The following is a 12,788-nucleotide window of genomic DNA, read 5'->3' on the forward strand; positions in this document are numbered from 1 at the left end:
TCCCCCTCCTGCGGGCTGGGCGCGCGGCTGACACTAAACCGGAAGTGGAAGCGCCGAATCCGTGGGGGGCGGAATAGAGTGTTACACTGACCGGAAGTAAACAGTGAAGACCGTAAAATGAACCGTGACGGCAATAAAAAGCTTCAACGTGGTGAAATAATAAACTTTATAGCGGTGTAATTTGAATTCTGAGTTATTGTATGGAGCGTCTTTTAGAGGTACTTCCTGTCTGCTTGAATGAAGTCTTAGTAAGGTACTCAATCCTTTATGGCAGGGGTAGGGAACCATGGCTCGTCAGCTGCTGCAAAACTACAACTCCCATCATGCCTGGACAGCCAAATCTTTAGCTTTGGCTGTCCAGGCATTATGGGAGTTGTAGTTTTGGAACAGCTGGAGAGCCAATGTTCCCTAGCCCTGCTTTATGTGGTAATAACCCACAGTTACTTACAATAACTGGCAAGTAATGCATTTACTTATCAGTGACACGGCCCCTTTTTCCTGCCACCAATGGTTGTGTTGGAAACTGCAGGGCTGCTCAAGCCCTGGTCCCAGCAAAATGTAGTATACTGAGCCCCCCTTCCTGATGTCTATTCTGTATTAGAATAGTCATTAGACTTGGTGAAGCTGCCTGTGTTACCCAAGCAGTGAAATTGTCCGTCACCATTGGTTTTCTTCACTGAACATGCTCAGAAGAAGAAAGAAACTAGGAAGAACTATAAACTGATCCGAACGGAGGCCAACTCATGGAAAAGGATGGACAAAAGTCAGGGTTTTTTTACAGTCAAAATGCAAACCATAAAAAAAAAAAAAATTGAAATTAGTTTGCACTTATCCGTTGATGAATGAGACAAACGCAGGTGTGAACCAATCTTATACATTTCGGAGGGATTCTCCACATTTCTAATTTCAAAATCAAATTTATTAGGGACAATTTCAGTTCAAGGTTATGTTCACACACAGTATTTTTGCTCAGGATTTTTCAACCAAAATCAGGAGTGGATTAGAAAAACAGGAAGGCTATGTTTAATGGCTGTCCTTTAATAGCAAATAATTGCTGTTATTTTAAAACAACCGCCGTTGTTTTGAAATAACGGACATTATTTGCTATTAAATGATCGCCATCCACTCAACTTCAACAGTGTGTGGACATAGCCTTTCTGTGTTTCTTATCCACTCCTGGTTTTGGTTGAAAAATCCTGAGCATAAATAGTGTGTGAACATAGCCCTGAATTTTCTATTTCAGAGGCCTGTATGTTATTAACTTCCATAAATTACCCCCTATATAAAAACTGCACCTCCCAAAGTATCCAAAATAAAATGTATTAAGAAATGTATTAACGCTTTACAGTTCACACACACACACACACTAAAACAAAAGCTTAATACTACCGTAATTTTAAGTGATAATAGAACTAAGTGTAAACAGAAGAAAAAGAATATATTTTGCGAAAGCAGGTGATAAATAATGAGCATGTTGTTTATGTGGAAGTTGTAATCAAATACGGCCATTATCCTATGGTGTCTGCACTGTCGGACAATTTCCCATTAACTTCAAAATTATGGCTGTATTTTACCTCTATTTTATGATGTGTGGACATAGCCTTCTAGAAATAGCACTGGAGTTAGTGAAACAAAAACGTGATGTTTATTCGCACCATCTTGTTTTCTTACTCTTTTTTTTCTCAGTCAGAAAACAGTTAGTCCTGTGTATCCCAGGCCATCTGAGAGCTCACAGAGAGAAGGCAGTCATGTGACTGATGGACACATTGAGCCGTGACTCTCTGTACTGGCCGGAATTCCTGGGTTTAGTCTGATTTTTTCAAGTCTAAAAATCTGCCTTCAGGAGACTGGACTTGGATTTCTGGTAAGTTCAGCTTTGTTTTACAGCATGATAACAAAAAAAAAAAAAAAGAAAAGTATGTAAATTGCAAATTTGCTATATATCACATCTACTGTTGATTTAGATTTTGAAAGTTATATCGACAGTGTTCATACACTGTATAAACAACGACCTAAGGTCGGAATTAATGATCATGATACGGCCGTTGTTTATACAGCGTGGGAACATAGTCTTAGGTTACAAACCCACTTGCCGGATCTGCAGCAAGTCTCCTTGCTGCGTTTTTGCAGGGAGACTCGCTGCAGATCCCGGCCCTATACTTTCAATAGCAGAGAAACTCGCAGCAGGGATGTACATCCCTGCTGCGATTTTGTCTGCAGCCCGCCCCATTAACCCCCCGGCCGCCGGACATTATACATTACCGGGTCCCCGTTCCTGCTTGCTTCGGGGCTCCCGGTGTCTTCACGGCCCGCCCGGCCAATCAGTGCGCTGCGGCGGGGCAGCGCACTGATTGGCCGGGCGGAACGTGCCGGGAGCCGCTGAAGCAAGCAGGAGCCGGGATCAGGTAATGTATATCGCCCCCAGCCCCACGATCGCCCCCAGCCCCCGACCGCACCATCGCCCGCAGCCCCCGGCCGCACCATCGCCCCCAGCCCTGCAGCCCCCGACCTCACGATCGCCCCCAGCATCGCAGCCCCCAGCCACACGATCGCCCCCAGCGGGCGATCGTGCAGCCGGGGGCTGGGGGCGATCATGCGGCCGGGTGCTGCAGAGCTGCGGGCGATCGTGCGGCCGGGGGCTGGGGGGCTGCAGGCGATCGTGCGGCGCGGGGCTGGGGGCGATTGTGCGGCCGGGGGCTGCGGGGCGATCGGGGCTGCAGGGGGGCGGGCAGGATATACATTACTAGGTCCCCGCTCCTGCTTGCTTCGGCGGCTCCCGGCACGTTCCGCCCGGCCAATCAGTGCGCTGCCCCGCCGCAGCGCACTGATTGGCCGGGCGGACCGTGAAGACACCGGGAGCCCCGAAGCAAGCAGGAACGGGGACCCGGTAATGTATAATGTCCGGCGGCGGGGGGGTTAATGGGGCGGGCTGCAGACAAAATCGCAGCAGGGATGTACATCCCTGCTGCGAGTTTCTCTGCTATTGAAAGTATAGGGCCAGGATCTGCAGCGAGTCTCGCTGCAAAAACGCAGCAAGGAGACTCGCTGCAGATCCGGCAAGTGGGTTTGTAACCTTAGGTTAGATTCAAAGCATATCAAATCTGGGCCAATAAATCTGCGCAGATCCAGTACGTGTGAATGTACCCTTAAGGAGTAGTCTTATGAAACAAAAACAAACAAACTGGAGTGCGGGAACATAATAAACAAAGTATACTTACCCCGTAGTGCCCACCGTAGCATTGCTCCCAGGTCTCACTGACAGCTACCGAGCTCCTGAAGCAACATCATATACCTGCTGATCAATTGCCCGTTCAGCCAGTCAGTGACTGCAGTGATGTCCTGTCCTGGTCACTGACTGGCTGAGGGGGCAATGGATCAGCCGGGTATGTGACATTGCAGCTGGAGGAACTGGGTATGAGACATACTTGAATGCCAGCCTGAAAATGACAGCCGTCGGCTGTCTAAGAGACCCAGGAGCGTTGCAACGGTGGCACAGGGAAACTATTGTGGAGGGCTGGCTACTATATAAGAGACTATGGGGGGCTGGCTACTATATAAGAGACTATGGGGGAGTGCTGGCTACTATATAAGAGACTATGGGGGTTGGCTACTATATGAGACTACAGGGCAGGGCTGGCTACTATATAAGAGACTATGGGGGTTGGCTACTATATGAGACTATGCGGGGCTGGCTACTATATAAGAGACTATGGGGGGCTGGCTACTATATAAGAGACTATGGGGGAGTGCTGGCTACTATATAAGAGACTATGGGGGTTGGCTACTATATGAGACTACAGGGCAGGGCTGGCTACTATATAAGAGACTATGGGGAGGACTGGCTACTATGTAAGAGACTATGGGGGAGGGCTGGCTACTATATGAGACTATTAGGGAGGGCTGGCTACTATATGAGACTACAGGGCAGGGCTGGCTACTATATAAGAGACTATGGGGGCTGGCTACTATATAAGAGACTATGGGGGAGGGCTGGCTACTATATAAGAGACTATGGGGGGCTGGCTACTATATAAGAGACTACAGGGCAGGGCTGGCTACTATATAAGAGACTATGGGGGAGGGCTGGCTACTATATAAGAGACTATGGGGGGCTGGCTACTATATAAGAGACTACAGGGCAGGGCTGGCTACAATATAAGAGACTATGGGGAGGACTGGCTACTATATAAGAGACTGGGGGAGGGCTGGCTACTATTTGGGCACTAGTGGGAGGGCTGGCTACTATGTCAGGCTATTTTGGTTGGGTTGGCTACTACATGGGGCAATATTGGGGGTGGGGGTGGATATTACATGGGTTTGGGTTTAATCATATCATAGCAATTTATCATGTCATTTATCATAGTGCACAGTGCTGGGAGACGCACACTTTGTCCAAATTTTAAATTTTGGCCCACTGTGTATTTGAGTTTGACACCACTGCCCTATGTGGTCCTAGACCTCTATGCAATTTACATACAGGCCTCAGAAATGAAAGATCAGGCTTTGTCTGAGGGAAGAGCCTGATTGGCTTCCATAGACAGGGGGCCATTCTGAGGTCCTCAGTTGCCATGGCTACCTTCAGCATCCTACCATCGCTTTGTACAGTGTTGATAGAGGGATCTCCTGCCCACTGTCACCCTGTTAGATGCTGGGGTTACACTAAACCCAGCATCTAACTAGTTGCAGAAGTAAAAGCAGGGAAAGAAGTGCAAGGTTGTGCGCTTCTCTTCTCACTGGCCCTGATTTATCAACCTGACACACTTCTGTCTCAGGTAAATAGCAATCAATTACAGCCCAGCTTTTATTTCTCATATTGCTCTAGGGAAAGGAAAGCTGCACTGTGATTGGCTGCTGTGGGTAACACAGAATCTTACTATAAGACGACAGGTCTGATAAATCTTACTACATAGACTCCACATTTCATCTTAAGGAGACTTCAGAACATCTCAGACTAAACCCATACACACCAATATGTAGTTGCTCCACCTTTACAGGCATAATAGCGCCTACCATTCTAAGGGTCCTTTTACACACACAGATATCTGACCAATTTATCTGACAGATTTTTGACGCCAAAGCCAGGAGTGGATTGCAAAAAAGGAGAAATCTGTCTTTCCTTTATGACCTGTTCGCTGTTTATAGTCTGTTCCTGGTTTTGGCTTCAAAAATCTGTCAGATAAATTGGTAAAATATCTGTGTGTGTAAAAGGACCCTAAGAGGCCTCTCTACAAGATCTTGGGAATTTTCACCCTCTCATCCAAAAGAGGTCAGGCACTCAAGTTAGATGACACAGGCATGCTGGCAGTATCTCTCCTGGTTCATTCCAAAATTGTGGAATGGGGCAGAGGTCGGGGCTTTGTGTAGCCAGCTTAGTTCTTCCACACCAGACTTCCCCTCCATGCCATTACTGACCATTCTTCATGCACTGGAGCGCAGTCATGCTTGAGCAGAAAAGAGCCGATCCCAAACTGTTCCCGCAAAACTGGGACCATACAATTGTCCATAATGTCTTGGTACTGAAGCCTAAAGTTTTCCAATCACTACAACTAAAGGGCCTAGGCAACCCCCCTGAAGCACAACCTCATAGCATTGATCCTCCTCCAATAAATTTTAGTGTGCACAATGCAGCCGGGCAGGTTATATTTTCCTGGTATTTGCCAAAACCAGCAAGAACACATGCGTACACATGCTCCACAGTAGTGGCGGTATACTTTAAACCACTCCATTCTGCCTGTGCATTGTTGCTTGGCAATATAATGCTGCTCAGCCAAAGAAACCCATGCCATGGAGCACCTGGTTGGGCAGTTTTTCTGTACATTATATTGCTAAATGAGGTTTGATCTGTTATTGGGTCAACATTCAGTAACATGGTGTCCCATTCATGCTGTGGTTCCTAAACATGTCTACTTATCACTCCTTCTTACAGCTGATGGTGGAATATATAGGGGTGAAGAAAATTCATGAGTTTAAGTGCTGCGGCGGTGGTTCCTATTGACGCTGGTATCGGGAAGTTTTACAGAATGAGCCAATCTTTCACTAAAGGAGGCTACACTGGTAAATACTGGATGTAACACCACTGTGGCAATGGGGCTGAATGAAATACCTAAATTCAATGATTAAAGGGGAACTTATCAGCAGGTTAGACAACCTCACCTGCCAATCACTCCCTATTGCTCACGGGGCGCTGAGGATAAACCTTACCTTTAGTCTCAGGTCCGTTCCTGTGCTGTTTTTGTGTTATCCTGTGTCCGTTAAGGCTGTTTGGAGCACTGGGGGCCAAAGCAACGATCCATCCGCCTGCTCCACCAGTAATCATTAGAAGAGGCTGACCGTCCCAGCGCTCCAGACAGCCTTATCAGACACAGAATTACACGGTAACAGCACCGAGCATGAAGGTAGGATACATCCCTTTATCCTCTGTGCCCCATGCGCTGATATTTCCCCTTTAAGAGGTGAGACCCAACACTTTTGTCCATTAGGCCAGGTTCACATACTGTATAATAGTGGCTGTTCTTTGAGACGGCCATGTCACAGAACAGCCGCTGTATGTGAAATTCATCCCGACCGATACTGCAGTACCGGACGAACGAACTTCATTTCTTTTGAATTAGAATTCGGCTGTACCCACACTCCAATTACTTATAGCACACAATGCAAAGTGCGGCCAGGGGCTGTACTATCCATTGTGTGCAAAGACTATTTTGTGCAACTACAATTCAGGCCAGTGTTCTATAGAAACAAATGCAGCTGACCACTGTCAATAAATGGCCGTTGTTTTATGTTGTGTGAACGTGGCCTTATAGTGTATATACATATATGAAGAGTTTCCTGCAAAAAAAAAAAAAAAAAAAAAAAGTCCTCACATCCAGAAACAAAGAAACAGACAACTTGTACACCTATAACCCTACATGCTTTTTATTACAAGACTAAATCGAGCATATGTGAAAAATTCCTCATTCAGTTACTACATCTAGGGGCACAAATATTTGGAAAGAACAAAAAAAAAAAAATCATTAAATTATGAGAAATATGATTAAATCATTGACCAAATAGAAAATTTATATAATAAAGCCAGAAAAAAAAAAAAAAGTTGTAAAATATAGTTTACAATAATTATTCACATTCATGGCTGTACATCAATACATACAACAACGTGGCCCGGAACATGAATTCAATCCAAATAATTCATATATTAGAATTTAAATAACACAGACTGAACTAGAGGCCAACATTTAGCCAGCAAATAACCTTATACAAGAATAAAAATACAAAAAGTGAATATCCTATCATTGCATTATTTGTTTCATCGTTTTTTTCAGTTTTTTAAGCTTAGCCTGTACATCACAGTTACAGTCAGCTACAAACCAGAAAAAGAAGAGAAAAAAAAAAACAGAACTGCCACCAACCTGAAATGAAAGCCAACGTACTATCAAGAATATTTTTTTTATTTTTATTTTTTTTCTTAAATTCTGTAACTAATGTCAGCAGTACTATAAACTCTGCCACCGATTGAGGCATAGGAGCAGACACCTTGTTAAACCTAGACTGTGGTCATTGTGAACTTTTTTTTTCTCCCCACCAGGCTTGTATACTAGCTGCGTCACAGAATATATCTAATAAGAACAATAAAAAAAAAAAAATTATAATAAACTATCTTCTTTTAAGGTCACTGTGCAAGTTGCATGTGCGTTCCTTTGAGCAGCATAGGCGTCAATGTTACCAGACGTAGTATTACAGAGCAGGGCGCTCTGGTTATATCCTAAAGTAGTCTAATACCTACACATCCAGCTGTGGATAATGTCAACATTAACCAGCGTTAGGATCATGTCTTTCATCGGGACTCTTGGGCTCCCACCTCTCGCTACTGAGACAAATATTTTACCAGGTACTGTAGAGACACCATTGCTTTATTGTTAAATTTGGTCATAAAGGGCTATTCCAGTCTCGAATGTCATTGCTAGGATATGCCATCACTTTTCAACTGGTAGGGGTCTGATCCCCCCCAACACCAGGCCAACCACTGTGCAGGTAAAAACTTTGAATGGGCCACAGAAAAGCAGCCTCTTCACAACCTACCATGTATTCTAGCAATACGCCACCAACTTCTCAAATGGAAACACCCTTTAAGGGTAGACTTACATGGAGCAGAAACTTCTGCAATTGTCCCATCCATCTGAATGGGGCTTGCAGCAATCCACTCATGTGAAATTGAACTTCTGCAACATGTGAACTTACCCTAAATGTTACTGAATTAAATGACAAATGTTTATTGAACCCAAAGTCTAGTAAGAGGCCTAGTAGAGGCAGCCATGTTGTATGAAGAATCATTGTGAGAAACCATTACTACTATGGTCAGGCAGGGTTAAGGCCATTTAAAAAAAAAAAAAAAAAAGAGACATGCAGATATAAGGAGCTGGGGGACAGGTTTTTAATTGATTTATATTGCGGAAAACCAGCACAGCCGGCTGTGCTATTGATCCATCATACATGTCAACTAAAATTGGTCCATAGGCTACTTTTCCCGTCTTGTCCCTCATCGGTCATCTGTACCAGAATGTCCCTGCCCTTAGGGTCATGTTTAAAAGCAAAACAAAAAACACACACAAAAAAAAAAAAAACACACCAGCACCTAAGTCCACAGGTTGTGTCTGTTATTGCAGTGCAGTACTAATCACCTGAATAAACTGCAATACCAAGCACAACTAATAGGCGGAGTGGTGCAGTTTCCGGAACAAAACAAAACCCCTTTTTTTTTTCTAGTCTTATACAACCCCCTTAAGATTGAAGAATGAAGAATAATTCAAGGAGGAGAAAAGGCATCCTCTAATGCATTGGTCACACTAGCTGCATTCCTATAGTACACATCTGCCTAAACTGTATACAAGTGAGTGGTCTTCTACGTCCATCACTAGCCAGAACTTTTATCTTTATTTTATGCTTATATACAGAAATGTTTTTGACCCCCTAAATAGACGTTACTGATATCTGGGATGTGATAAGTACCGTAAATCCTTTCTGAGAATTAGTCTGACTGGTCTATGGTTATATTTGTGGCCCTATAGAAAGAAAAAAAAACTATGGCATAAAAGAAAAAAAAAAAAAATTATATATATATTGTTGAAATAGCAGCAGGCAGATATTACATAAAGCCAATGAACGGACACAGCTCTACGGTAAACCATCTCTCTGTGGGCAAATGTCACTGTAGTCGGTAGAACTGTCTTTAGTATTCCTATACTCCCTCCCATTCTCCTATATAACCCCCCCCTTCCAAAAAATAAAATAAAAATTATAGTTGGCCTTTTAAAATCCAGAAAGTGCTTGTAATGTATTTTAACACGGTGACCAAAGGGAGAACTCCATTGGTTTGAGGGCTGCAGCTTTATCAGAACGCACTGAAGAAAAAAAGTGTACTGTGAGGATAAAATCTGGGATATAGGATTTTTCATCTTTACAATTTTATATCTATCTATATATATATATTTATTTATATGTATAAATAAAAATGTACGATGATATATTCAGTGCTACGGTCAACATACTTTTTTTTTTCTTTTTTATTTATTTTTTATTTTTTTAACCCTGCAGCCTGCTTCGCCTTATTTCTAAGTCTGTGTGATAGGTGCACAGTTCACGTAAGTATAAGTACCACCTAAGACGAGAACGCTTGGAAGCATGAGTTTGACCTTATCGAATGCACTATGAACGGAAGTAAGACGATCCTTGCGCCGATACCTAGCGATTACCCTTTATCAGCTGTCGAGCCAAGACTGTGTGTTTTTTTTTCTCTTTCCATATTATACAGGTTATAAAACGCCCTGATCAGACTAGCTCACTGCCAAACCGAGAAACTAAAAATAGGCAAAATGAAGGTCTCACAGACTACTGTATATGAGTTTCTCAACATGTGCACAAGTACAATGATCTGTGTTTTCTACCGACTGTACGTTAAGCTGGCATAGCAAGGCCTACCCACTAGGTTGCAGAAGATACAGAGCTGGTGTGCACAAAAGCAAAATCACCACAGCAACGATATGCATGTTGTAACTCAACAGAAGCACAGAGAAGAAGCAAGGTAAACCCTGGATTCCATTAATGTCCACGTTTTTATCTTCATTTTTTTTTTCTTCAAAATGTATATTTCTGACATACGCTTTTCCATGGAGAGATGGTGGCTTGGTGAGTGAAGGAGGGTTTCTCTTCTGTTCTGCTATGTAAAGCTCATCTGTTGAATCAGGGACTCTAGCAGCACGAGGGAAGCTTGTGAGACGTGGAAGAGACAATGCTATATGCTGCTGTTTTGGTGATTCTGGTATCTGTGCCGCCAAACTTCCTGGATCTTTTTGCACCATTTGTGTGCATTTCCACTAGGGTCCATCAGGTAATATGTTCGGTTAGGCTGCAGAGATAACAACGAGAAGTTAAAAAGGCTACATGATTGACTACTTCTATCTGAATAAAAAACCTGGTAACAAATCATACTGAATCGATAGAAAACATGGTGGTCCCATAACAAGACATTTTTCACTTCTGTGCCCTATAGATGTACTGTTGGAGTTCTCACCAAGGCTACATAGCTTGAACAATAAAATTGTGGCGTTACCAAGAACTGCAAGACCTTGTGAATAATGCAAAAAGTTTGACCCAGGTCAGGTTAGCACAACATAATCTTGTGGTTTAATGTCAATCGTGTGTGACCAAATGTCACTATTAGAGATAAGCGAACCTGGAGCATGCTCGAGTCCATCAGAACCCCGAACTTTCGGCATTTGATTAACGGTGGCTGCTGAAGTAGGATAAAGGCCTAAGGCTATGTGGAAAATATGGATATAGTCATTGGCTGTATCCATGTTTTCCAGACAACCTTAGAGCTTTATCCAACTTCAGCAGCCCCCGCTAATCAAATGCCGATCGTTCGCGTTCGGATGGACTCGAACCCGGTTCGTTCATCTCTAGTCACTAAGTAGCCCTAAGCTTTAATTTGAAACATACAAACCTCTCAGACTCTGAGGACACAGATTGTATATTGTGCATATTGTAATGGAATAATCCCTGGAGAATACATTGTAATATAGGACTGACAGAAACAAAATACAGTGACAAATGATATATGTATATATCTATACAAACTTTTTATTTTTTACTTACAGTATGAACAAAAAAAGTTTTGAAATTCTTAGCTTCTGGGCGCAGCTCCTGTGACCATGGAATTTCTCCTTTTAGGACTTTATTTACTGGATCCACATAATATAGGTGTGGACCTTCTGTGAGAAGAAGCTGACGCCGGCGAGCAAACAACCCCTGGGAGACAAACAGAAACACATAAGGAAAACAGTCAGTGGGATAAAAAAATTAAAATATAAAATATCTATATATCTATACACATACACACACACACACTTAACTATAAGGCTGCATACACACGTCTGTGATATACAGTGAGCATACAGAACGTATATCGCAGACTGAACTCTTACGGAACTCCAGTCATCATAATTTATTATGATGCAGTGAGCTCCAAAACCGTTAAACCGCTCCGTGCTACTGTATTGACACAGTTGTGTCAGTTTAGCACCAAAGAACTTTAGCTGTTACGTAGCTCCTGGTTCTGTAAGAGTTCAAGAGTTTAGTCTGTGATATATAGTCAGTCCCACTGGCTTCATGCACCATCAGCAGAATACAGGCTACCCATATGTGGTTTGTCCCCCCTTCACATGTCTGGTAAATGTATAAATTTCCCATAGGGTCCTGTTGGGCACGCATACCCTTCAGAATTTTTCCTGAAGGGTGTCCGTGCTGCAAAATAACACTGGAATTCCGGCACGGATGCTCCATAAAACCCTATGGGGGACATCCGAATTTCTGGACAGCTCCAGATGCACATTCAGAATTTTCAATAAATTACATGTCAAAACATGCCAGCCCCAGAGCAAGTGTTGCCAGGTGCCGACGCTGACCCTATACTGTACATGCTCTGAATCAGGAGCGTGTACAGTTAGGAGCCTATTACACGGAACGAATCGGCAGAATGGGGCAATTATCGCTCTGTGTAACAGAGACAACCCAGACCTAAAGTCATTGTCCACCGACCGTGCATCGCTACGTTTAATAGCGATGCGCAGCCAACGGCTGACTACTCAACAAACAGTAAATACTTTACTTGTCCACGCTCCTGATCTCCTCCTGCGCTCTGTGTGTGTCCCAGGACTGTTGCGGCCAGTGATTGGCTGAGTGGCCTGTCATTAGCATCCGTGCAGCCCTTGCCCAAACAATAAATAAATTACCTGTCCATGCTCCCGTTCTCCTCCTGCGCTCTGTATGTGTCCCAGCCCTTGCTAAACGATCAGGTCATGTAATAAGCCCAGTAAACTCTTTTACAGTATTGATATAATAGCACCCTTAAAAGGGACCTTCAACCCACCCTTATCTAGTCATCCAAGTAGGATAAAGGATGCATATTCCAAATCTGTAGTTTGTAGCTTTTTACTCTTTTGTATTTCACCCATTTATAAGCCTACAAACGGGGCATGTTGATGCATAGAGAGGACTACTTAGCTCAAGAATGTAATGTAGAGGACTTCTCCTTCATTTGTGGGCTTGTAGCAAAGGAACGCAAGAACAAATCAGCGATGATAACTTAAGCGGTATTTTGGAGTCCCTTTGAATGCGGTGCTGTGGTTGACCGGAACCACTGGGTCCCAACCATGTCAAGTACTCTTTTAGCTAGAGGCTGCTACCTACCCGCAGCATCGCAGCGCATTAGTGACATCAATCATGCGCTCGCTGCA

At 43.6% G+C, this 12,788-nt stretch overlaps 1 protein-coding gene and 1 long non-coding RNA gene across 2 annotated transcripts in view; one reads left to right on the top strand and one right to left on the bottom strand.

The window, feature by feature from the left end:
• On the top strand, nt 1-6,048 carry LOC138801274 (uncharacterized). The gene is made up of 3 exons (XR_011364590.1): nt 1-218; nt 1,687-1,864; nt 5,927-6,048. It is a non-coding gene; the product is annotated as an uncharacterized lncRNA (long non-coding RNA).
• An 851-nt stretch (nt 6,049-6,899) lies between these two features.
• The window catches only part of PDPK1 (3-phosphoinositide dependent protein kinase 1), a 41,007-nt gene continuing 35,118 nt past the window's right edge, over nt 6,900-12,788 (bottom strand). The window contains exons 13-14 of the mRNA XM_069983900.1: nt 11,149-11,301; nt 6,900-10,399 (exon numbers count right to left, since the gene is read on the bottom strand). Coding sequence (XP_069840001.1) covers nt 10,286-10,399; nt 11,149-11,301 — 267 coding nt within the window. The 3' untranslated portion in view covers nt 6,900-10,285. The remainder of the gene's footprint in view (nt 10,400-11,148; nt 11,302-12,788) is intronic.

Source organism: Dendropsophus ebraccatus, chromosome 9, assembly GCF_027789765.1.
Source record: "Dendropsophus ebraccatus isolate aDenEbr1 chromosome 9, aDenEbr1.pat, whole genome shotgun sequence".
Taxonomy (NCBI): Eukaryota; Metazoa; Chordata; class Amphibia; order Anura; family Hylidae; genus Dendropsophus; species Dendropsophus ebraccatus.